This window comes from Rhinolophus sinicus, linkage group LG07 (assembly GCF_036562045.2).
Source record: "Rhinolophus sinicus isolate RSC01 linkage group LG07, ASM3656204v1, whole genome shotgun sequence".
NCBI classification, from domain to species: domain Eukaryota; kingdom Metazoa; phylum Chordata; class Mammalia; order Chiroptera; family Rhinolophidae; genus Rhinolophus; species Rhinolophus sinicus.
In genome coordinates, this window is record NC_133757.1 from 68,099,001 (window position 1) to 68,120,247 (window position 21,247).

General features: G+C 54.2%; 1 protein-coding gene across 5 annotated transcripts in view; it reads left to right on the forward strand.

Moving 5' to 3' along the window:
* Nucleotides 1-19,137, forward strand: part of ARID3A (AT-rich interaction domain 3A) — a 36,212-nt gene extending 17,075 nt beyond the window's left edge. For all 5 annotated transcript variants that reach the window (XM_074337383.1, XM_074337385.1, XM_074337382.1 and 2 more), the window contains exons 4-9: nt 6,956-7,028; nt 10,479-10,662; nt 11,021-11,268; nt 13,317-13,613; nt 14,752-14,850; nt 15,650-19,137. In XM_074337383.1, coding sequence (XP_074193484.1) covers nt 6,956-7,028; nt 10,479-10,662; nt 11,021-11,268; nt 13,317-13,613; nt 14,752-14,850; nt 15,650-15,822 — 1,074 coding nt within the window. In that variant the 3' untranslated portion in view covers nt 15,823-19,137. The remainder of the gene's footprint in view (nt 1-6,955; nt 7,029-10,478; nt 10,663-11,020; nt 11,269-13,316; nt 13,614-14,751; nt 14,851-15,649) is intronic.
* Nucleotides 19,138-21,247: the final 2,110 nt, after the last annotated feature.

The following is a 21,247-nucleotide window of genomic DNA, read 5'->3' on the forward strand; positions in this document are numbered from 1 at the left end:
TGTTTGTCCCTGATCTAGGATCTATGTGGGGAAGGGGCGAGACCTGGCCTCAAGGCTCAGCTTTGCCATCTCTGGGAGGTGTCCTCCACCCTGTGCATATGGAAAAGGACTGATCAAGTGCTTGGCATGAGACTTGGTCACCAGGCATGCAGGGAACCCTCTGCCTGGCTCAGTTTCCCCAAGCCCAGAGTGGGCTGGGAGGGCTGTGGGGAGACTGGGGTGCCTCCCCACCCACCCCCTCCCTCCAGCAACTGAGAGCATTTCTGTGAATGGGGGAGGCTGGGAGGCCCCCAGGGACGCTGCTCCTGGCCCACCTGGGGCCCCAGCAACGGCTCTGAGTGCTGAGTCATCTCGGGCAGGCGGCAAGGGGCCTCACCAGCGCCTGATAGTGTGAGGAGGGGTTTTATCAGTGGGCAGGCGGGGAGCTGTCAGGAGGGGGATATCAGAAGGCAAGGCTGAGGGTGCGAGAGCTCAAGTGTGCTCTCACTACCCCTTCCTTCTTCATTAGTGGGTGCCTGCTGTATACCAGGGTCTGTGTCAAGTTTGGATGACAGGGACTCTGGGTAGAAAGATCAGCAAGTGGAAAGGCCCTGGGGCAGGACTGGGAATGTGGAGCAGTGAGGAGGCTGGTGTGGCTAGAGCAGAGTGAGCGATGGGAATGGAGATGGGCTGGCCGGCAGGGTCCTGGCAGGCTGGAAGTTTGAGCTTTCTTCTGAGAGCAATAGGGAGCCAAAGTCAGCTTTTGAGCAGAGGAGACACTGCCTCATTTTGATGTAAAGCCCCTCGGACCTTCCGTCCCTGGGAGGCTGCAAGGAGGAAGTATCATCTACTGTTCTGGTTGCTCTTGGGTGTTTCATGGGAACTGGGGGATAGCCGCCTTCTCTGCTTTGTTTCAGTCTAGTTTCACTTTGTTTATAGGAGGTACAGTGATTCAATTCTTGTCCCCAACCCAAAAGTTGCTAGAATAGGTGAGATTATACGCACAAGAGTAGCAGCGGCCAAATGGTAGAAACAACCTTAGTGTCCATCAGTAGGTGATAGATACATGCAGCGTGGTCCATCCCCACACGGGAGTGCCACTCAGCCGTGAAAAGGAGGGAGGTGTGACACTCGCCACAACGTGGATGGACCTTGAACACACGGTGCTCATGAGAGAAGCCGGCCACACAGGCCACACAGTGTGTGATTCCACTTATGGGAAATGTGTAGAACAGGCACGTCCACAGACAGGACGTGGGTTCGTGGTTGCCAGGGGCTGGGGAGGGGAGGGGAGGGGGTGATGGAATGTTCTGGAATTAGATAGAGGTGGTGGTTGCACAACATAGTGAATGTACTAAATGGCACTGAATTGTTTACTTTAGAATGGTGTATTCTATGTTATGTGAATTTCATCTCCGTAAATATTTTGTTCAGAGATTTGGGGAAAGTAGGTGAGATTAAGGACTGAAGCCCTTGGGCCTCACCCACACTAGCTTGCAGGCTCCATCACTCATTCACTGACAAGACCTGCTCCCTCACAGACGCCCTCTGAGCCAACCAGGGTTCCAGCAGGTCTGCTGGTTCCCGCCCTGCAGTGGTATCTGTCCTTCCCCTCTGACCCTTAGCGGCCCAGGAATCCCTGAGAAGGAACCACTGGGCACATGGCCGCTGCCGTCAGGCCTGTCCCTGCTCGAGCTGAGCATTCCTAAGCCTGTTTTTGGCGGGGGGAAAAGACCCACTTTGGTTTCCTATAAGCTGTATTGGACAGTACAAAAATATGCCTATTTAATAAGCTTTTCCTATTCTCAGCATCTCTCTGCCATATCCGTGTTTGCCTTCTCAGTAGCTCAGGGCTCGCCAGTCCCCAAACTCTGGGTACTAGGCAGTTTCTGTTTTTCCTGTTTTGGACCCTCTCTGCCTTCTGAGGACAGCGGCCTCACTTCCGGGGTTCCCCTGCTGGCCTAGTGGCCTCGTCCAGAGGTGGGGCCCCGTGGACTTTGGAGCCACCTGCGTGGCGGGAGGGGGCCTGAGCAGACACCATTAAGGGGGCAAAGGTTCTCTGGGGGCCTGGGGGCGGTTTCTTTACAGCCTGGGCCCCTCAAGGCTTGACACCACCCCCGCCCCTTGGCGGCTGGAAACTGGTGCTCCGTTGCCCAGGCAGGGGCTCCTGGCAATGTGCTCTTCACCATGCCCGCTAATGCCTGGGGATGCAGTCTCCTGTGAGCTGGGCCCTGGCAGTGCCCCCCAACTTGTCAGTTTGTGGATTTGCTAGTGGCCACAGTGGCCTTTCCTCCCGTCTTCCAGGCTGGCAGGCTAGGGAGGGGTCCCACACCAGGGAGGAGCTCCCTGGCTCCAAAGGACCCCCTCAACTTCAGGGGTCATCTGGGCCTGGTCAACAGTGTAACCAGCATCAGGCACTGTTTGGCCACAAACAAGAATTTCCTGCTTGCCCACCATGCCTTTGGGGTAGGGGTGGTTATCCCACTCTTTCTCCCGCGCCTCCTGAGCCCTGAACCTTCCTGGCTTTATCAGCTTCCTCCTTAGTTGCTGACAGTGGCCCATCCTGGGGGGTATATTCCGTCAGCAGGTTTCCAGCACCTTCGCCCCCTCCCTGCACATCTGCAGGCTGTGTCCAGAGTGAGGGGCATTTTGTTCATTCATCTGCCAAATGTAATTGAATGTCTCCTGAAAATCCACATGTGGCATGAGCCCTTTGTGCAAATTGCTCAGAAAGAAACAGCAGATAAAGAGTTCATAGGTTGACAAGGGGCTGGGGGGGGTGGGGGGGTCCCTGAGAAGGTGACATTTGGGTGGGAAGGAGGGACTATGCAGACATCTAGGGAAGTGCATTCCAGGAGAGGGAACAGCCACTGCAAAGTAGCTGAGGCAAGAGAGAGGTGCTTGTTTTGCTCAGCCATGCCCAAGGGGCTGCAGCAGAAGGAAGTAAGGGCAGGGAGTGGTGGGGGTCCTGGAAGCCATGGGAGACTGTAGGGCAGGCATGGTCCTCAGACTGCCATGAAATGCCCCTCTGGCTGCTGGTGGGGGGCTCGGCCCCAACCGCTCTGAGCCTCAATTTCCCCTTCTGTGAAGAGGGGATAAGCAAGGAAACAGCCCTTATCAGTAATCATGTTCCGAGTGATGGCAGAGTGTGCTAGGGAGGGGGAGATGGACACATGGTCCGCCCAGCCTTGGTAATTCGTGGATGCACACCATCACCGGGTAGGAGCCCCACCGCAGCCATGGCAGGCAGAGGTGGGACGGGTGAGCGTGTCCTGGTGACCCCGCTGTGCACTTAGGGAGCACCCTGTGGGTGCCTCCAACCAAGGCTGTAATGTCTGTGTCCTCGTGGTTTTGTTCCCATTTCACAGCTGAACAAACTGAGACTTGGGGAGGGCAGGATGGGCACGGGGTCACAAGACAAGAAGTAAACCCAGCAGGGCCAGACAGCTGGACGCAGCTTGCCCAGCATAACCCAGGCTAAGGACTTGGGGAAGGATAAATGAACTGTCCCCACGTGGCACTGAGGAACCCAGGTCAATTTAATGAGGTCTGCTGGGTGCCAGATTCTAGATACGGTGGACAAAACAGAACTTGCTGGGGCAGATGGACAGGGAACCAGACCAGGCTGTGAATCCATGTGGCTTGAGTGATGCTAGGGCCAGGGTGGGGGCATAGAGGGATAAGCAAGGAAACAGCCCTTATCAGTAATCGTGTTCCGAGTGATGGCAGAGTGTGCTGCCCATGGGTCTGGGGTTGTGATACTGGAGGACGGGGGCTTGCTGCACAGACATCTGGGTGAAGGTGGAAGCCAGCTGGGATAGGCAGGAGGAACTGCCAGGGCAAAGGCAGGAGGTGGGACCACCTGGCACGTTTGAGAAGCTGCAAGTCATCAGGCAAGTGAGAGGTGAGACGGAGAGGGGTTGGCAGGGTCTGTGTGCTCTTGGGAACTGCAGGTGCCAGAATGAGACTGTCCTCAGAGCTCCCTGTGCCTGGCCCCAGGGAAATCAGGTGCGGATAAGAGACTGGGGCCCTTATCTCAGCCCTCAGCCCCAGGGAGGGTTTCCGGAGGGCTGGCCCAGTCTCTAGCCCGGGTTTGTGGCCTTGGGTATGGCAGGTGGCTGATTTCAGTACCTCCTGGTCCACATTGAGAGAGGCAGGGTTCCAGCTAGAGGACCCAGGTGGGACCGAGGCTGGGGCGTGGCATGGGATGTGTTGTGGCCCAGCTGTGTGACTCAAGAGCCTTTTGAAGAGAGGTGGTTGGGCTCACTGGCCCACAAGGGGGGCCTGGACACCGCCATGGGGAGTGTTGACACTGTCCCAAGCTTCCTCATTCCTGGAGCCTGGCAGGCAGCCCCAGCCAGGGCCGGACACACCACAGGGGTGCGGAACTTGGGGCCAGAGCTCCATAAAGCTGGGGGCAGCCTTTACTGCCTGGCTTTGTTGTCAGCTGCCCACAGCAACGGCCATTAAAGCTGCCTCTTCCACCGTACACCCCCTTTATGGTCTCTTTCAATGCCCCAGCCCCACGGGGGTCTGCCCACCATTTGGCCTGAGAGTTAACAGCCCCCTGTTGAGTCAGCCACCTCTGCTAAGAGGTCACCAGGCAGCTGGTCTCCACCCTGAGCCTCAGTTTCCCCACCTGGAATATAGGGGTCATTTTGGTTCCAGGTGCCAAAGGTGAAGCTGTTATGTTTGTTGTACTGTCCTTGAAATATGGGAAAACTAACACAGGAAGGGCACGGAGGTCTTGTGAGGCTGGGTGGACCCCCCTCCACCTGGGTCAAGATCTCAAAGAGGATGTTGCCCCCTCATTAGGGGGGGCCTGAGCTTCACAGGCACCTGAATGAGTCTCCTGGGACAGCTGTGACAAGTGACCACACAGTGGGCAGCTTGAAACTACAGAATTCATCCTCTGACCTTCTGGTGCCAGGAGTCCCAGATGCAGGGGTTGCAGGGCTGCATTCCCTCCCAACGCTGCAGGGAAGGGTCCTTCCCTGCCTCTGCCAGCTCCTGTGTCCCTGGGCTGATGGCTGCATTACCCCAGTCTCTTCACCTGGCTTCTCTTCTGTGTCTGTCTTTCCTCTTCTTACAAGGACGATCATTGGATTAGGGCCCACCTATTCCAGTGTGACCTCATCTTGGCTAGTGACATCTGCAAAGACCCTTTTTAACATTAGGTCCGATTCTGAGGCTCCAGTGGGCAAACTTTGAGGCACCTGCCAATTCCCCCAGTCTATGTGACCTCACTCTGCCCAGCCCGGCCCACATTGCAGCTGAGAAAATTAAGGTTCACTTCAGGAGCATTTATCACACAACTGCTGTATGCTCGGCTACCTTCTAGACATGGGCAACAAAGCAGACAAAATCCCTGACGTCACACTAGGCAGATGGACAGGAGCCCAGACATGTGTGAATCCACACATCCCTGCTGATGGGAGGGCCAGGGAGGAGGAGAGTGGGGAGGGGACACATGGGGTGTCATGTGGGCAGGGAGAGCAGGCCGGCAGGGACGTGGGCCCACAGGAAGGTCCACCTGCAGGCCCCACATGCCTCAGGCAGGGGGAAATACAGGCCTCCCTGGATGCCATAAATCAGCGCAGGAATGCAGCCGGCTAGCCTGGCCAGGCAGGATGGAGGAGACAAAGGCCTCGACCACCCAGGTCTGGGCTCCTGGCTCCCCTAGCCCTGGCCCTAGAGGCCCCACTTTGTCTCCATTGCACAGATGGGGAAACTGAGGCCCAGAGAGGGGCAAGATGGCTGAGGGGTAGTTGCCCCCCCCGTGACATGGCCTCCTCTGGGTGTTGGTGAGTTCTTGGACCCAAATAATGGATTATTTCAGCCCAGCTGAGGTTAATTGGTGGTTTCAAGGCCTCCCACAGTCCTGATTCCCTCTGTGTGCAGGCAGCGGCGGGGGGGGGGGGGGGGGGGCTGCATTCCCTGGAGCTTAACTTGAAGCCTGCTGTCTGCGCTGCCCCTTCTTGACAAATTGCTGCTACCCCAGCCTCGCTCTCTAATTATCTGTCCACTTCCCTACCCGCCAGCACCTGGGAGCTTATGGTCAATGGGTTGGGGCACCCCCTGCGCCCCATACCACAGATGGAGGCCCTTGCCCCTCCCATGATGACTGGTGAACCCAGGCAGCCAGTGCCAAGGACGAAGTCCGGATTGAGAGTCCACTCGACCAGAGTTCAGGGTTCTGGTCACCTGTCTGCCTACCTCGGTGCCTTGGTTTCCTCGTCTGCAACATGGGGCCATGTCTCAGGAACAGACATGCTGGATGGGGCCAGGATGTGTCCACTGTCGTCATGATGGTGATGACCTGGGCAGACACTGTCTGTCTGGGGTGAATTGTGTGCCCCGAAATGATAACTTCAAGACCCAACTCCAGATCCCTGTGAATGGGACCTTATTTGGAAATAGGGTCTTTGCAGATGTCACTAGTTACAGATTGAGATGAGATGAGGTCACCCTAAATCCAGAGGGGAATTTGGACACCAACACAGGGAAGCCACGAGGGGAATTTGGACACAGACACAGTAGACAGGCCACGTGACAACAGAGGCAGACACTAGGGTGATACAGCCACAAGCCAAGGACACCGGAATCCCCAGAAGCTGGGAGAGGCAGGAACGACCCTCCCCTGGAGCCTTTGGAGGGAACACGGCTCTGGGACACCTTGATCTTGGATTTCGAGTCCCACAGCTGTGGGAGGATAAACCTCTTGCTTTAAGCTCTCCCCTCCCCCCTCCCCCCGAGACTCATCCAGGTGTCTCTGTCCTCATCTGAAAGTGAGGGCAGGCTCATTGCTTGGTAGGACCTCCGGGAGATGCTTGGACTCTGGGGTGGGGCTGGGGTTGGGACCCCTGGTACCTGTCCCTGCCAGCAGCCTCTTTGGTTGGCCCTCTGTGTGATGGTGATGTGGCACCTGCACCCACACTCTGGCATTAACTAATGGGTCCCCTCCCTGTCCTTACAGCTCTACGAACTGGATGGAGACCCCAAGAGGAAGGAGTTCCTGGATGACTTGTTCAGCTTCATGCAGAAGCGAGGTGAGGCCTGCCTGCCCAGAAGTCGCGGGAAATGGGCACATGGGAGGGGCCCCTGCCGGATACAGCTGGGGGCAGGTATGTCAGAGTGGCAATGACTTCCCCATGGCTGGAGAGGTGTCAGAGGGGGAGACGTGGCCTTGCCACGTGGGGTCTGAGAAGAGGCACCATCCTGCCATGGGTGTCTGAGGGGACGATGCACAGCCCAGCGCTGTATGTCTGAGGTTGGGAGCAGAGCTGTGAGAGTCCTTGTGGGGGGTCCCACTCAGAATGGACAGTCCAAGCTCTGTCCCTTGCTGCTGAGACCCACAGTACCATGGGGTCCTGGCTCCCTGGATCCCCCACAACAGGATGGTGTTGGCCTCTGTTTAGGGAGTGGGACTGGATACCCAGGTGGGCATGTGGGTGCTGGGGTGACAGGACGGAAGCTCCCCCACAGGCTTCTAGCTCTTGTGGCTGAGGGTCTGGTGTCCTGTGCCCACTGGTGCGAGGTTCAGGCCCCTGCCCCTCTCCTGCTCCCACGGAGGCCTCAGCCACCCCATCTGTAAGATGGGTCAGAAACAGTCCCCACCATTGGCAGTGCCCCAAACACACTGCATGCTGGGCCACATTTACTGAGTGCCAACAGTATACCGAGCTGGGACACCTCTGCAGCCCTTCCCCTCGTTTCCCCCTGGTCTGGAGTGTGACAGATGCCAACTATGCCCCACTGGGAAATGTCTGGGTCTTAAGAACAGTGACATAAGGGGGAGCAGGGACTGGTCTGGATGAGTATCTGGTGGGGAAACTGAGGTCCAGACACTGGAGGGTTTCAGGAAGTTCAGGGTGAGTCAGAGAGGTTGAGGGGCAGCCAGAGGGTCCCTGTTCACAGGCCTCACCTTCAGCTTGGAGCTGCCGCATGGTGTAGACATGGGGTCTGTCCTAGGAATGCCCTCTACAGGGTGGGGCTCATTCCTGTGATCCCTGGACAGCTCCCTGGGCGTGGAGGGATTATAATAATCCTGCTGTTCAGGGAAGGAAACTGAGGCCTGGAGCAGGCATGTGGCCTCTGAGCTCAGAGGCAGAAAGGGGTGGGGTCAGCAGGGGCTGCAGGATCCACTCAGGGGCCATTGCAGGGGCCAGACACTGTTGCTTTGTCCAGGGCCCCTGCCTGCCCCTCCCTCATCAGCAGCTTCTGTAAACACAGGGCCTGGAAGGGAAGGAGATGAAAGGGTAGGGGGCGGAGGCCTCTGTTAGTTAACCCCTTTTGTGCCAAGATGGAGGAATCCAGAGCCATTCCTGGGGTAGGGGCCCTCATGTTATCGACCAGCCCAGCCAGGACTGCTGCCCTCTGCAGGCCTGCTGTGTGGTCAGAGATCCCCCCCACCCGCTTTCTTCATCGGCCTGTCCACACCTGCCTGACCCCACTCCTCCAGCCCCCTGATGTGGGGCCCAAAGCTTCCAGGCCAGGAGTCCACCCGTTTGGCCAAGACCAGGCACTTGGTATCCTGGAAGTACTTAGGAAGTATTGTGAGCTGCCCCTGCATATGGGTGAGGTTGGGAGCCCCAGACTAGCCCCTGGCCACATAGGGCTGTGAGGGTCTGTGTCCAGCCCTGCCTCTTTCACCAAGCCAGGTGCTCTTGGAGGGCATAGGAGGCAACAAACTCCTATGCATCCCTCAAAACCCAGCTCCAAGGCTCTCTTCCCTGCCATCTTCTTGGACCCTCCCCCTCTGTAATGGGTGGGGGTTCCTTTGGGACTGAGAATCTGTCAGACCTCCCCCACTTTACTCCAGACAGATGGTCACAAAGTAAAAGCCTCCACCCAAATTTTCCATTTCTCAGGTGCTGCGAGTGCAGGGGTGGGTCCTGCTCTCCCCTGACAGCCTCCCCCCCCCTCCTTATTACCCCCAGGGCCCCTGCGCCTCCATCTCTGTCAGTACCTCTCTCTGCTCTCCCAGCCCCCTCCTTCTATAAACATCCGTTCAGGCCCTGCCTGCCTGCCTCAGAGCCAGGATTCCTTAATTCTCCCCCTCCCCCCAGGCAGAGCCTAAATCCGTACTGTGGGGCAGGGCACTGTGGCCACCTCACCAAGCTGGTGTGCTAACATTGGTGTTTCTTTTTTATCTTTCCCTCTTGGGCTGAAAATGGAATTGGATGGGTAGAGAGTCTGAAGTCCTCATCCTCAATTTGTTGGGGATTTTGCAGCCTCGGAAGGGCTGGGGAGGGGCCAAGTGTGGCCAGAAGTGATTCTGGAATGTCCAGAGGTGCAAGGTATCATCCAGGCCCAGGAGCAGGCAAGCTGGCCTGTTACTGGAAGCAGAACCTTCCTCTGTCAGGTCATATCTTGCAGCCTCCGTTTGCTCACCTCTAAAGGGGGATAAGAGTACCCCTTGGGCTGAGATGTGGCCCATCAGCCCTCACAGTTGTTAATTGAGTGCTTGCTGAATGCCAGGCTGGGCATGCCATGTGAACAGGACAGGTGGGGGGTGGCACAGACAGTAAACTTGGGATTCCACTGCCAGGGAGAAAGGTCTGAATGGGGCTTTCTCTGCCCTTAGCCAGGAAGGTGCCAGCATAGGCTGAGCTGAGATGTGGGGGCTTCTGGGTGAGAGAGGAACTCAACTGCAGAGGCTGAGAGGGTCAGGTGGACAGAAGAGGAGAGCAGACCTAGAAGAGTGGAGCAGCCCTGCTATTCTTGGGCTAGCCCATGGCCCTATGCTAGCCCACCACACTGTCTCCTGGGCTAGCCCACTGCCCTCCCTTCTCTGGGCTAGCCCACCGCCCCACTCTCTAAACTGCAAAGTGGATTAGCCATGCCCTCCCTCCCCTACTGCAAAGCCCCTGGGACCTGGGCACAGGCCTCTGGGAACTCAGCAGTTGATGGTTTGGCAGCTGTTGATGGGAGTAGGAATAACAAAGGCTGAGTTCCTCATGCCCATCCCCTGGGTTGGCCACCAGCATCTCCCTCTCTATGCCTCCCACCTTCCCCCAGGTGAGCATGACTAATTAATCACTGTTTTCCCGGTCCACACCGAGGCACGTATTATTAACTGAGCACTGTACTAATCCTGTCGCAGGCATTGCTAATCATTTATTGCAGCATTGGCCCAGTCTTCTGCCTATGGCTGATCAGCAGTGAGCCAGATCACTGATGGAGAAACTGAGGCAGAGCTGTCTCCTCAGTACTGTCTACAGCAGGGGGTCTCATCAGTGGTGATCCTGCTCGCAGGGGACACTGGGTGATGTCTAAGATATGTGGTTGTCAGGACTGGGGTTACTCCTGGCATTAAGTGGGTGGGACCAGGGATGCTGCTTGGGCCGCCCCACAGAGAGTAGCCCTCTCTGATGTACACACAGCCGGGGAGGACCCTGCTCTGGATTGGTGCATTAACCAGAGTGGCATCTGCTGTGTGTGGGGCTCCAGCCCCAGCGACAGCACCCCCCTCACCTGCACTCACCCTTCCCCCGCAGGCACACCTGTGAACCGGATCCCCATCATGGCCAAGCAGGTGCTTGACCTATTCATGCTGTACGTGCTGGTGACGGAGAAGGGCGGCCTGGTGGAGGTTATCAACAAGAAGCTGTGGCGTGAGATCACCAAGGGCCTCAACCTGCCCACGTCTATCACCAGTGCCGCCTTCACCCTGCGGACCCAGTGAGTACCACAAGTACAAAGGGCCTGGGGCAGGAAGGACCACAGAGGCACTGGGCCACATGACAAGTAGACCCTGAGAACCTCAGGGTGGGGCTTTAAGGAAGGTTCCAGCTCTGAGGTGATGCTATTGTATATTGTAGGATTAGTGGGAGGTAGTCATGGGCACAGGCATTGAGACAGAGGGAACCTCATAAGCAGAGACATTGGTTCTGGGGACTACTGAGTGATTCTCAGGTAGTGATACATGATGGGGTGGTCGGGGAGGCGGTGCTGTAGCAGGGTTTGCTTTATGTGAGTGCAGTGAGGAACCACGGGAGGCATCCCAGGTGCCATCTTGTCCCCTCGCCCCTGCCTGCAGGTACATGAAGTACCTGTACCCCTACGAGTGTGAGAAGCGCGGCCTCAGCAACCCCAACGAGCTCCAGGCAGCCATCGACAGCAATCGGCGGGAAGGCCGACGCCAGAGCTTCGGGGGCTCCCTCTTTGCCTACTCACCAGGCGGGGCCCACGGCATGCTCTCCTCGCCCAAGCTGCCCGTGTCCTCGCTGGGCTTGGCTGCCAGCACCAACGGCAGCTCCATCACCCCAGCCCCCAAGATCAAGAAAGGTGAGGGACTTGGTCTCAACTCAGGCTGTATGGCCTTGGCGGCGGATACCTTTTCCTCTCTGGGTAACCAGGATGATAATCCCTAACGTTGTCATGGAAAAGTGTGTAGAATGTTTCAGTTGTGTGTCCATGGCAGACATGACTAATCAACCACCATTTTTCCAACCCCAAGCCCATAGCAAGGAGACAATACCACTCAATCCATTTTCTAATCCTGTGCCCAGGGCAGACATCACCAATCAATAGTTTTTTTCTCCAATTCTATGCCAAGGCAGACATTACAGATCAAGCACAATGTTTCCATCCTGTAACCACAGCAGACATTACTAATTAATCACTGTTTTCCCGGTCCACACCGAGGCACGTATTATTAACTGAGCACTGTACTAATCCTGTCGCAGGTATTGCTAATCATTTATTGCAGCATTGGCCAAGTCTTCTGCCTGTGGCTGGTACTATTCATCACAATAGCTTTTACCAGTCCCTTGCCCATGACAGATGTTGCTAGTTGGTCACTGTATTCTTTTCCCTTTGAGCTTTAGAATTCTTCTCAATGCACTGTCCCAGCAGACACCATTGAGAGTGTAGTGTGGGTCTATCAAATTGACCCTTTAACCATCCCTGAATCTATTGCTAGGTGTCCCTGGGTGGCACAGTGGAGAAAATTACTCCCTATTTGTAGAGTTGTTGGGGAGCCTTCAGTGTGTAAAATGCCCAGCATGCAACAGGCATAGGTTTGCAAATACCTAACAGATAGCCCCTGATTCCTAGTTTCCACCCATGGCCAACATCACCATCTTCTCCTCCACTGAGCCTCTGAATCCTTCCTAACAGAGCACCAACAGCACCTGTGGCAGCATGGCCATTAGCAGGCCAGTTCACCTATCTGAGTTCTGAGTTCTCGTTTCTCCTCTGCCACATGCATTGTGACTCCATACTTCCCGGGGCTGGCCCAAGGACCCGAGCTGATAGCTACAGGGCCCTGAAAAGTTAGAACTGATCAGATCTAAGGCAAATGGGGCCTTGCTAATGTCAGCTCATTCGGTACTCTGTGGGCCTCAGTCTACCCTCCTGGATTTGAGGAGTTCCAGTAATACCCGTTAATGGTTATTAAGCACCCACCATGGGCCAGGCCCCATGCTGGAGCTGCAGAAGATGGTGGCAGATAAGATAAAGGGGTTCTGACCCCGGGGGAATCACGAGAGAGCCAGGAAACGAGCAGCAGTCTGCAGTGACAGGAAAACTAGTTAAGGGATAGCAGGTCCGAGGGGTCTCTAGAGGAGGTGACATTTCAGTGAGACCAGAAGAGGGAGACAAAGGAGAGAATGCTGCTAAAACTCCGGGGCAGAGGGCCCAACAAAGGTTGGAGTGGGCACGCAGCACATAGGGGCAGCACCTGGTGACCAGGGATAGACACAGGAGATAGAGTCGGGAGAAAAAAAGACAGTGGATCCCAGTGGGACCAGTGGATCGGAACAATGGGACATTCGTTTTAACCACAGAAGAGGGGAATGGTTAGGAGCTGGTTTTGGAGTTGTGGTGCGTGGGTTTGAATCCCAGCTCAGACTCTCTCCAGCTTTGTGGCCTTGAGAAAGTTATCCATCCTCTCTGAGCCTCAGTTTCCTCATCTAGAAAATGGGGATAAGAGAAGGCTTGGGATTGTTGAAACGGCCTTTTGAGACAATTCATGTTAAGTGCTTTAGATAAAACCTGTGGCAAGCCCTTGTGTTAAGACGACTATGTAATGTATTGTGTGCTATTACAGTGTCTATGTAGTACTCATGCTAAATACTGTTATGACAGCATTGTAACTAATATTGTAATCAGCAGTGTGACTGTCCTGATGTATCTACTGTCAGCCTGCTTTGGAAAGGGTTTCGTAAAAAACCCTGTGTTTATTCAAAAACCTATCCACACATACACAAAAGAGCCTATCCACCCCATCAGTGGAGGCATTCAAGAGGGTGCACATTCCCGCGTGGGTGGAAGGCTAGGCCTGGCCACGTCAGTTTCTTTCTGGTCACCAACTCCTCTTCTCTCCTGTCTAGAGGAGGACTCGGCCATCCCCATCACAGTCCCCGGCCGCCTACCAGTGTCCCTAGCGGGCCACCCTGTGGTGGCAGCCCAGGCTGTAGCAGTGCAAGCGGCAGCAGCCCAGGCAGCCGTAGCGGCACAGGCAGCTGCCCTGGAGCAGCTTCGGGAGAAGCTAGAGTCTGGGGAGCCTCCAGAGAAGAAGATGGCACTGGTGGCAGATGAACAGCAGCGGCTCATGCAGCGAGCGCTACAGCAGAACTTCCTGGCCATGACAGCCCAGCTGCCCATGAGCATTCGTATCAACAGCCAAGGTATCAACCCGACGCCCAGGCCCTCGGTGCTTCCTGTGTGTGTAACAAAATAAGGGTTTCGGAGCTACCCTATGTAAAGGGTGCCTACAAATCAACAGGGAAAAAGAGCAAGCAAACCGAAAGAGGAAATGGGCAGTTGTGACTAGTAAATTCCTATGAAAAGCTGTTCAGCTCCCTCTGGTTGGGGATCTGCATGTTAACAAGGAAATGCCATTTTTCACCCATTAGAGTTTGATAATATCAAGTGTTGGTCAGGATGTGGGGAAATGGGCCCCCTCAGTCCTACAGGTGGGAGTGTAAATAGGTGACAACTTAGCAGTCTCTTAAAGATAGAAATGTGACTCAGTGACCTACTTGGTACCTGCATCAGACTAATGCAAATGCTCGAGGAGACCCATACAGGTGACCCCCACTGTCCAAAAGTAGGGTGTTTCTGTGAAACCTTCATAAGCTGGAATAGCGTAAAGCGAAGAAGCAGTTCCCTTAGGACAACTTGCTAACAGATGCATAGAACAAACGGAGACAAAGCCAGATGCCCCCAGGCACACACCAGGCTGATGGCTGCTTCATGCTGAGGTGTGAGTGCGGTTCCGGGGAGGTTAGGTCATTGGGCCACTTTTGGGGTGCTGCTACCTCTGTAATGGCTCATACAAAACAAATGCCGAACCCTATTTTCGCTTTTCACCTTTTTTTGTAAAGAAAAGAAATCCTCTTTGGCTTTCTTTTGGTTAGTGAAAACAGGTATGAATGTAGGTCTTTCGTAAAAACTAAGTGGCGTAATGCGAACTTGTCTACCTATATAGACAAGATTGTCCATTGCAGTCATTTGTGTGATGTCCTAACAGTGAAGCCTTGAAATGAAGTATGTATCCGTCAGTGGGCAGTGAATGAGTCATGTCTGAGAGACTTGGTGGCTGCTCAAAAGAAGGAGTTGATTTGGGTGTGCAGCATTGCTTAGGACTTAGAGTCACAAAAAAGCACATTTTAGACAAATACATTCTTATTTGATGAATATTTATTGAGTATATCCGGTGTGGCAGATACAGTCCACAGCTTTGTGAAGCTTAGAGTCTAGGGGATGATAGATGTGAAACAAATCATTGTACAGATGAGTTTGTGGCTTTTCTTCTTCCCACAGCCACCGAGAGCCGCCAGGACTCAGCTGCGAGCTTGACCAGCACCAATGGCAGCAACAGTATTAGCATGTCTGTGGAGATTAATGGGATCATGTACACAGGTAGCACCTTGACCACTGCTCTCCCCAGGTTAGCTCAGGAATCCCAGGTTACCCCCAGGGCCAGCCACAAGAGCCCCGCCATGAGGACCAGCAAAGCTCTTCCCTTTGGAGACTTGAGTAGATAATCTATGTAGTGTACTTAGCACAGTGCTCAGCATGTAAAAGAGACTTAGTGTGGCCCTCAGCACATAGCAGGGACTTAGCATGCGCTCAGTACATAGAAAGGACTTAACGCGGGCTCAGCACATAGTAAGTGCTCAAAAATACAGTTGACCCTTGAACAACACGGGTTTGAACTGCACGGGCCCACTTAATATGTGCATTTTTTCAATAAATACTGTAAATGTATTTTCTTTTCCTTACAATTTTTCTTAATACTTTTCTCTAGCTTACTTGGAAAAATACAGTGTATGATACATATAGCATACAAAATATGTGTTATTCAACTGTTTACATTATTGGTAAGACTTCTGGCCAAAAGTAGGTTATTAGTAGTTACATTTTTCAGGAGTCAAAAGTTATATTTGATGTTTCAATTGTGCTGGGGATCTTTGTTCAAGGGTCAGCTGTACAAGCTTTTTAAAAATGTAGTCAGGCCACTTACTTGTTTGGGCCCCCAGGTGGCGCTGGGGGCACAGAACAGCTCCCCTTGCTCTGCGAAGACCCCATGGGAAGCAGAGGCTAAGATGAGGTGGTGGGTGTCCTAGTGGGTCCCTGGGTGGACTTGGCAGCCCTTGTACCTGCCACATAATCTTTTACGACTTTCCATGACATGTCTCTCCTCCTGTCTTTGCATTAGGAGTGCTGTTTGCTCAGCCACCGGCCCCCACGCCACCCTCGGCTCCCAGCAAAGGCGGTGGCAGCAGCCGGGGAGGAAACAGTGGGACCAGCAGCAGCACAGGCAGCCAGGCGGGGCCGGCGGGGTTGTCCGCACCCCCCATGTCTTCTACCTCAAATAACTCATTGCCTTAACCGCACCACTCCTCACCCACCATCCCCAACCCCAGGAGCCCGTCAGACTGGGCAGGGGGTCGAGAGGTGGGCCAAGCAGGGGCCAGGGTGGTGGAAGATACGGGTGGGGAGGGGAGATATCCACAAAGGAGCCACAGCTAACGCCAAAAAGAAAAGAATAAATATATATACATATATATATATATATATATATATATATATATATATATATGAAGAAAATTTAATAAAACAGGGGAAAACCAAGGAACACTTGAATTACTCAGGTTTCAGACATTCAGAGAGATGAATTGTGAGAATAGCAAAGGAAATCTGGAAAGAGAAAGCAGCAAATACTTCCCAGGGCTTTCCTGCAGCCCAGGTGGGCTGACTTGGACTGGTGTGTCTGGTGTCTGGTTTGGACCAGTTGCAATGTAAGGCCAGATCCTGTTTACCTCATACATCCCTGCACTGTGTGTTTTCATTTTTGTCTTTTTTTTTTTCTATACATCACATACTCACCACACCCAGCTCCTTGTGTTGAATGAAACCCCTGAGCCAAAATCAGTTGAATTTTTTTCTTGTTGCTTTTGGGAACTTTCTTTTTGTCTTTCTTTCTCTCTCTTTTTTTTTTTTAAGAAATAGCTCTATAGGGTTTTTAAGAGATTTTGGGGGTTTTGTTTTGTAAATATGCTATTTTATTCTTGGGGAGGAATCAAACCTTAGAAAAGGGATATATATATCTATATCTATATATATCTATATATTTGTGTTCATTCAGGGAAACTGGACTTGAAAAAGCAAAAAAAAAAGAAAGTAATACCCTTTTAATTTTTCCCCATGACTGATTTGGGTTCTTGTGTGCATTTCCTGTGGTGCAGTGGGCAGCTGGCCAGCGCAGGACACTGGATCCCTGGCTAGAGCCAGAAAAGGTGATGAACTCAGGTGCTGTGGGCCCGGCTGGGATGTGGGGGCGGTGCATGCTGGAGGGCCGTCAGAGGGGCATGAATGCTGAATGGCAGACCCTGAAAAACGATGCTTTTTCTTGCTGTGCTGTGCTCCCTGTCAGGGACGTGGAAGTCTTAACTAGAAAGGAGAAAATGCTGGAAAAAGGGCATGGACATGGGAGGGGACTCACCTGTCACAGCCCCCAGGCTCCTGTCTCAGGGATGAATATGGCTTGGGGACCCCCTCGTGCCTGAAAGGGCTGCTTTTGAAGACTTACCAAAATTGGGGACTAGGGGTGAGCCGGGCTTAGCTCAGGGTGAGGTTTTTGGGGCCACGGCATTCTGAACGACCCACCCCTTTTTGTCTCCTTCACACGGGGCCACAGCTCCTCCTAAAGGAACTAAATAGAGGCCCAGAAGGAGACTATACTACTTTCTCCATGACACCTCCTCCGGGTTAAAAGGTGGGCGTCAGTGGGTCAGCTGTGTGGGGAAATTTATTTCAAGGGCTGGTGATAGTTTTAACCATGAGGCAGTACCACTGTCTGTTTTAAGGCCTCGGTGGAGTTTGGGGACTTGTCCGCCCTTCCCTCGCAGGAACAGGTAGAGTTGGGACTGTGCCTCCTATAATACACCTTAGCGGTCTTTTCCTTTCATGCACTGAGTTTTCATTTCTCTGGGGTGAGGGGCCATTAGCTCACTGTCCCCAGGGCTAGCCTGGAACCTCTAATTGGGCCCACGGAGCCTGGCCTAACAAGGCCAAAAGGGGCAGCCTCCCCACCCTAAGTCATCTTGTTGCCTTGGACACCTTGGGGGGGTGCGTCCTGAGCCCCCCAGTCTGGGTTTTCTTGGGTGTGGGGCTGTGGTGTGTCTTTGGGCAGAGCCCTTTCTTTGGTATATCTCAGGGTCGTGAACACTCCCCACTTCCAGGAAGGAGTGGCTGGGGGCATCCGGGGTTTCCTCTCTGTTTTACCTTCTGGAAGGCTCTTTCCCCAATTCTTGCTGCAGCAGTACAATCACTGTGGAAGGGGGATCTTTTTGTCCCCAGACACAATCTGTCCCCATGGAGAATCTAAGCCCACTTCTCCCTTCTCCCGGACCTGACCCCCTGGAGCCCTGCGCTCATGGAGAACAGGTTGTCTGTTGCCCATTTCTACCTCAGGTCTGACTCTTGATGCCAAAACCCTGCCCATCCTGCCCCTCCAGCTGGCTCAGGGCTTCAGCATTTTCTGGGACCTGTCCCCTCCCACTCGTGGCGTGCGCTTCATCGGAGACCTTGCCTGGGTGCTCTCTCTGGTCCTGTGTGTGTGTGTTGCGTGTCTGTGTGTGTCGGGGACTCGGGTGTGGGTGACGCGGTCCCCAGATGTAACTCAGGGCATGCCTGCTGTTGAAGGTGATGATTGTAGGGGGCAGGTGGGGCTGAGGACACAGGACTGGGGGAGCCCCTGGGGGTGGAAACAAGGAGGAGGTCCTCTCTGCTGGGGGTGGGGGGAGCTGTGGCCTCTGCCTCCGGCCTTGTTCACCCCCTGCTTCTCCCAGCTCAGGGCCACTGCCTGTCAGTGGGGGTCCTGGGGGACAGGGCAGCCCTCAGTCAGGGGCTTGTGCACTGTTCATTCTGGAATGAGTGGGGCTTAGCCGCAGGGCAAGGGCAGGGACCCCAAAACTCAGGGTGGAGAGGGGCTCACAGGTTCCCCTGGTCTGGAGATGTTTGTAGATGGGCTGCTTCTGGAGTCTTCCTTGTGTCCCTTAACTGGCTGCAAGGCTGTCCAGCTGTCCATTCGGGCGGGTTGGGTGGGGCGTTGGGGTGGCTGGGTTAGTTTTTAGTACTTGTGATTGTCCGGCCACTTTTCTCACTTGTATCATTTTTGCTCACTTCTACCCTTTTTTCCCCTTAATTTTGCTTTTGCATTTTTTTTCTTGGCAAATACAAATTCAGCCTTTCATTCCTGACATGTGAAATTTCAGTTTCTCTGGGGTTTGTCTGACGGCGTGGGGACTGCGCCTGAACTCAGGTTAAAGGGGGGAAAAAAACTTAAAAAAAAAAAAAAAAAAAGGTATAAACAAACTACTCTACCTCTAGCTGGGCCTGGCCTATCACCCTGGTTAGGCCTCACCTATCACCCTGGCTGGCGGGGCAGCCTGTAAGGATTTAAGTTTTGCAGAACATTCAGGTATTAAAAGGGGAAAAATTTTTTAAAAGACAAAAAAAACAACAACAAAAAAAACAAAACCCACAAAAAAACAAAAAGGGGTGTGATTTTGAAATTTAAAAGAACACTGAAAGTTTACATTTTATAACATTATTATTCAGATTGTATTTAAACTTCAGAAATATTTAAGACAATTGTAACCCTGTAAAGCTGATGAGATATTAAAACAAGACAAAAAACACTTCTGACTTTCAACAGAAAACGTCTCTGGTGGTAGTTTCTTGGGGTCGTCCCACCCTGTTGGGGTCCAAGTGGCAGAAGGCACAGGGGCTTATCCAGGGGTCCTCCAGTGGGGACTGTGCCCCCAGAAGACACTGGGCGATGTCTGGGGACATCTGTGGTTGTCACATGGGGGGTGCTCGTGGAATTGAGGGCATGGGGCCAGGGATGCTGCTTAATACCCCAGTGTCCAGGATGCCCCCCCACAGAGAATGACTGGTGTCAGCAGTGCCCATGGGGGGACCCTGGCTAAACCATATCTGGGAGGCAGCCCCCTCCCCCTCAATGTCACTCTCCTGGTCCCCCAGTACCTTAGCCTAAGCCTCCTGCAATCCTAGGTTCTGATGCCCTGGTCACTCTGGGTTGTCTGACTCAAGTCCCCAGGGAATGTGGCCTGGCCTCTGCCCCCTCCTTGCTGACTTTATTTTGGTTCTCTAAGGAGGCCAGCTTGGGCCTGCCTCTGCCTCTGGGCCTTTGCACATACCCTTCCCGCTGCCTGGAATGCCCCTCCCCTCGCTCCTTTGCCTGGAAAGCTCCTCTGCTTCCCTGTTCTGACATGGGGGTCACATCCACCTTGGGGCCCATTATCAGACCCCACTCCCATTTGTCCTGCCTCCAGGGCCTCGGAGCCCACCCTGTCCCACAGAGCCTTCCCACTGTGGTTTGGTTCACATTTTGCCTTTCAGTCCAGTGTGGCCCCAAAGAAAGCATACCAAGGGGTGATCGGGTTGGCCTGTGCTGATCCCTGCCTCCTGCTCAGCCCTCAGGGCTGGTTAGGAGTCGCAAAAACAACCCCCTCCTGTGGCAGCTGGTCAGTTCCCATGCACCTTTTCTGGCCCATTTCATGGGGCATTTTCCATCCATGCCAGGATGCTAAGTCTTGGTCCCACCTCCATGGACCTTGGGGACCTGAAGAGGTCAGAAGACAGAGGTCAACCCACCTGCTTCTCTGAGTCCCCTGTCCCCCAGGGTGATAAAGGAAAAGGTTTTTTTAAAGGCCCTTTTCCAGCAAACTGGATGGGCCAGTCTAGCTAGCATCTTCATTCCTCTGCTGAAGAGGCCCAGAGAGGGGCAGAAGGCCCTGAGGTCACACAGCCCCTGGGGGGATGCAGGGAGGGGTCAGGCCCCACCACCTCCTCCCCACCTCCCCAGCCCAGCCTCCTGGGCCTCCTGCTTTGCTTGTTGGGGGGGGGGGGGGTCCCAGGAGGTGAAACTCAAAACCAGGCCTTATTAGGGGAGCTAAGGTGGGGGTGGTGGTGGTTGAAAGAACGCCTGAAAAAGAAGACAGTCTTCACTGCAGTCATCTGCTGTTCCTTCCACCATTAGTGTACACCATGGGGACTGTGGGTTTGTTCAAAGGTTCCCCTCATCTTCTGGTGGGCAGGGCACGAGACTGGGCTGGGCTTGGGTTGCCTTTCCAGTCTGGTTTGGTTCCTCAATACCAGCAAACAGGAGGTGTTCAATAAATGTGTAGGAAACAGAGAACAGGGGCTTAGACCCAGAGTGGGTGTGTGGGCCCTGGTGCCTCAGTTTCCCCAGATTGCTGCTGCTGCCACCATCACAGCCTCCCAGCCTCGGATTTGGGAGGAGGCACCGGGCTGGCATCAAGGAGGTCTGGCGACTGGGTGGTCTGGAGGCCCCCAGAGTGTGGCTTTTGTCCTGTTCTTCTGACACAACTGGTCTGTCCTCATTCCGGGAAGGGTTGGGGGTGGGGTGACCTGTGACCTGACACAGCAGCCTGGCCGAGCTGGGTCCCCAGGGAATGGAGGAGAGGGAGAGGCCTGCAAGGGGGCCTGGCTGCAATCCAGCTGCCCTGCCCTGGGGCGCTGCCTGGGCATGCCCCTGCTTGAACCTCCAACATCAGAACCCCTGTCCCCATTGGCACAATGTGTGCCCCTACAATCCACATCTGCTGGGCCCGCCTCTGTCCTGGAAACCCAGGAATTCAGAAACTTCCAGGCCAGACTTCCTGGGACAAGGACACAGACCCAGGGGCCAAATCCCATTGCTGTGGGCAGCCCCCACTTTGCACGTGGGGAAACTGAGGCCCAAACCTGGGCAGTGACCTGCCCC